This window comes from Temnothorax curvispinosus, unplaced genomic scaffold (assembly GCF_003070985.1).
Source record: "Temnothorax curvispinosus isolate PA1 unplaced genomic scaffold, ASM307098v1 QBEX01011982.1, whole genome shotgun sequence".
Classification (NCBI taxonomy): Eukaryota; Metazoa; Arthropoda; class Insecta; order Hymenoptera; family Formicidae; genus Temnothorax; species Temnothorax curvispinosus.
The window spans coordinates 1-1,756 of record NW_020221762.1 but is presented as its reverse complement, the minus strand read 5'-3'; the positions used below and the strand labels follow the sequence as shown (position 1 = coordinate 1,756).

Genomic DNA, 1,756 nt, shown 5'->3' with positions numbered 1-1,756 from the left:
GAACTATTTACAGATATGACTAAGGCTGCATTCCGATATTCACCGTCAGCAACTTTCAGTACTGAAAATCTATAATATACGTGACGTAAAATATAGATTTGCAGTACTGACAGTGAATATCGGAATGCAGCCTAAGACTGCCTTTGTTTTGGCGCTTTTAGCGCTGAAAGCATCGTTCTATCTTCATTTGATATTCGATGTGCAACGAAGATGAAATGATGCTTACAGCGCTGAAAGCGTCAAGACGAACCCAGCCTAATTGCAACACAATTTATTCTTCTCTTGATCATATTCTGGTTTCTGTAAAATATCAATTAATTTATTTTCAGGTTACTATACATAAAAACATCATACATTCAAATGATAATATTACCTGATTTTTACACATTTCATTGTCACATTTACATGACAGACCACATTTGTTGCTGTTCTTCACGCAACCACAAATCTGTGAGGAGCAACTCCACACAGATTTACAGCTACAACCAGACTTTCCAAATATAGCTGATGATGTTGCTTTTGGAATGCGGTGAAGGGGCTTCTGACCGTATACAACATGGTCAGGTTTCTTAGATCCTTCCACGTGTTTTTTTGTCAGATTAATTACTTGCTTCTCCAATTTGGCAACTTTATTTTTAAGACTATTATCAACGTTTTCGGTCTGCTTACCAATGGTTTTTGAGCCACTACAAAGTTAGATTTCTCATGTTATAATCATTATCACACAATGGAGAATAATATAAAGAATATATGTAAATATTGAGTATAAGCCCCTTCCTCTCTGCCGATTTCTTTGTAATTTTCAAATGTTGTGTATTTTGAATTGCAAAAAAGATTCTAAGAAGGAAAATCATCACTCATGATCCATTTATTTTTAATTAATACTTAAAAATATCACTATGTGTGGGTAAGTAAGAAAATAATAATTTGCGGATATATATTTTGTTTCTTTTACTTTTATTTTTACATAATTATATATTATTTTAAAATTATAATCTTTGTTAAAGCAGAAAATAGTAGAAAATAGTAGCAAAATATATATCTATATTAATTAATTATAATTTATTTTATAATTTTATTTATAATATAAAAAAAAATTAATATATAAAAAAAATAATTAATATAGGGTCTCTACACCGCTCTGCACACCGCGCGAGAACGGAACCCATTCCTGCTCCTCATTGTACATATATCAATATAATTATTGTAATACAACAACGATAACTATTTATAACTATAATAACTTTTTAACAGAACCAAAATAGACATGCGATTTCAGGTGAACTCGTTTCTCGCTTACCTGGGCAAAACTATATTTAGGCGTCTCACTTTATGGTGCCCCACCCTGTACATATATCAATATAATTATTGTAATACAACAATACAACAATGATAACTATTACTACGTTTACGCGAGCGTTACGTCTGTAGTAATTTGCGATAATTCCTTCGCGTAAACGGGATTTTCCTTCGCGTAAACGAGATTTTGTAGTAACTTACGATAATTTATTCCAAACGAGTGATATATCGTAAGTTACTACAGAAATAACGCTCGCGTAAACGTAGTATATTATAACTATAATAACTTCTTAACAGAACCAAAATAGACATGCGATTTCAGGTGAACTCGTCGTTTCTCGCTTACCTGGGCAAATCTGTAGGCTCTAGAAACGGTCCCATTCTCTTCATTTTTCCTTTTTCTTGAGACACTCCGTGATAATTGACGATCTAAAGACCAATTCAGACTTCTTCTTCT

The 1,756-nt window shown here is 32.3% G+C and overlaps 1 protein-coding gene across 1 annotated transcript; it reads right to left on the bottom strand.

Moving 5' to 3' along the window:
- Window positions 1-249: 249 nt before the first annotated feature.
- LOC112462149 lies at window positions 250-1,746 on the bottom strand. Its single transcript, XM_025027777.1, has 4 exons — window positions 1,646-1,746; window positions 1,301-1,345; window positions 374-686; window positions 250-300 (listed from the first exon to the last, which is right to left on the bottom strand). Exons 1-4 carry the CDS (start codon window positions 1,687-1,689, stop codon window positions 256-258), a joined length of 447 nt encoding a protein of 148 aa, XP_024883545.1. The 5' UTR covers window positions 1,690-1,746; the 3' UTR covers window positions 250-255.
- Between the last annotated feature and the right edge of the window lie 10 nt (window positions 1,747-1,756).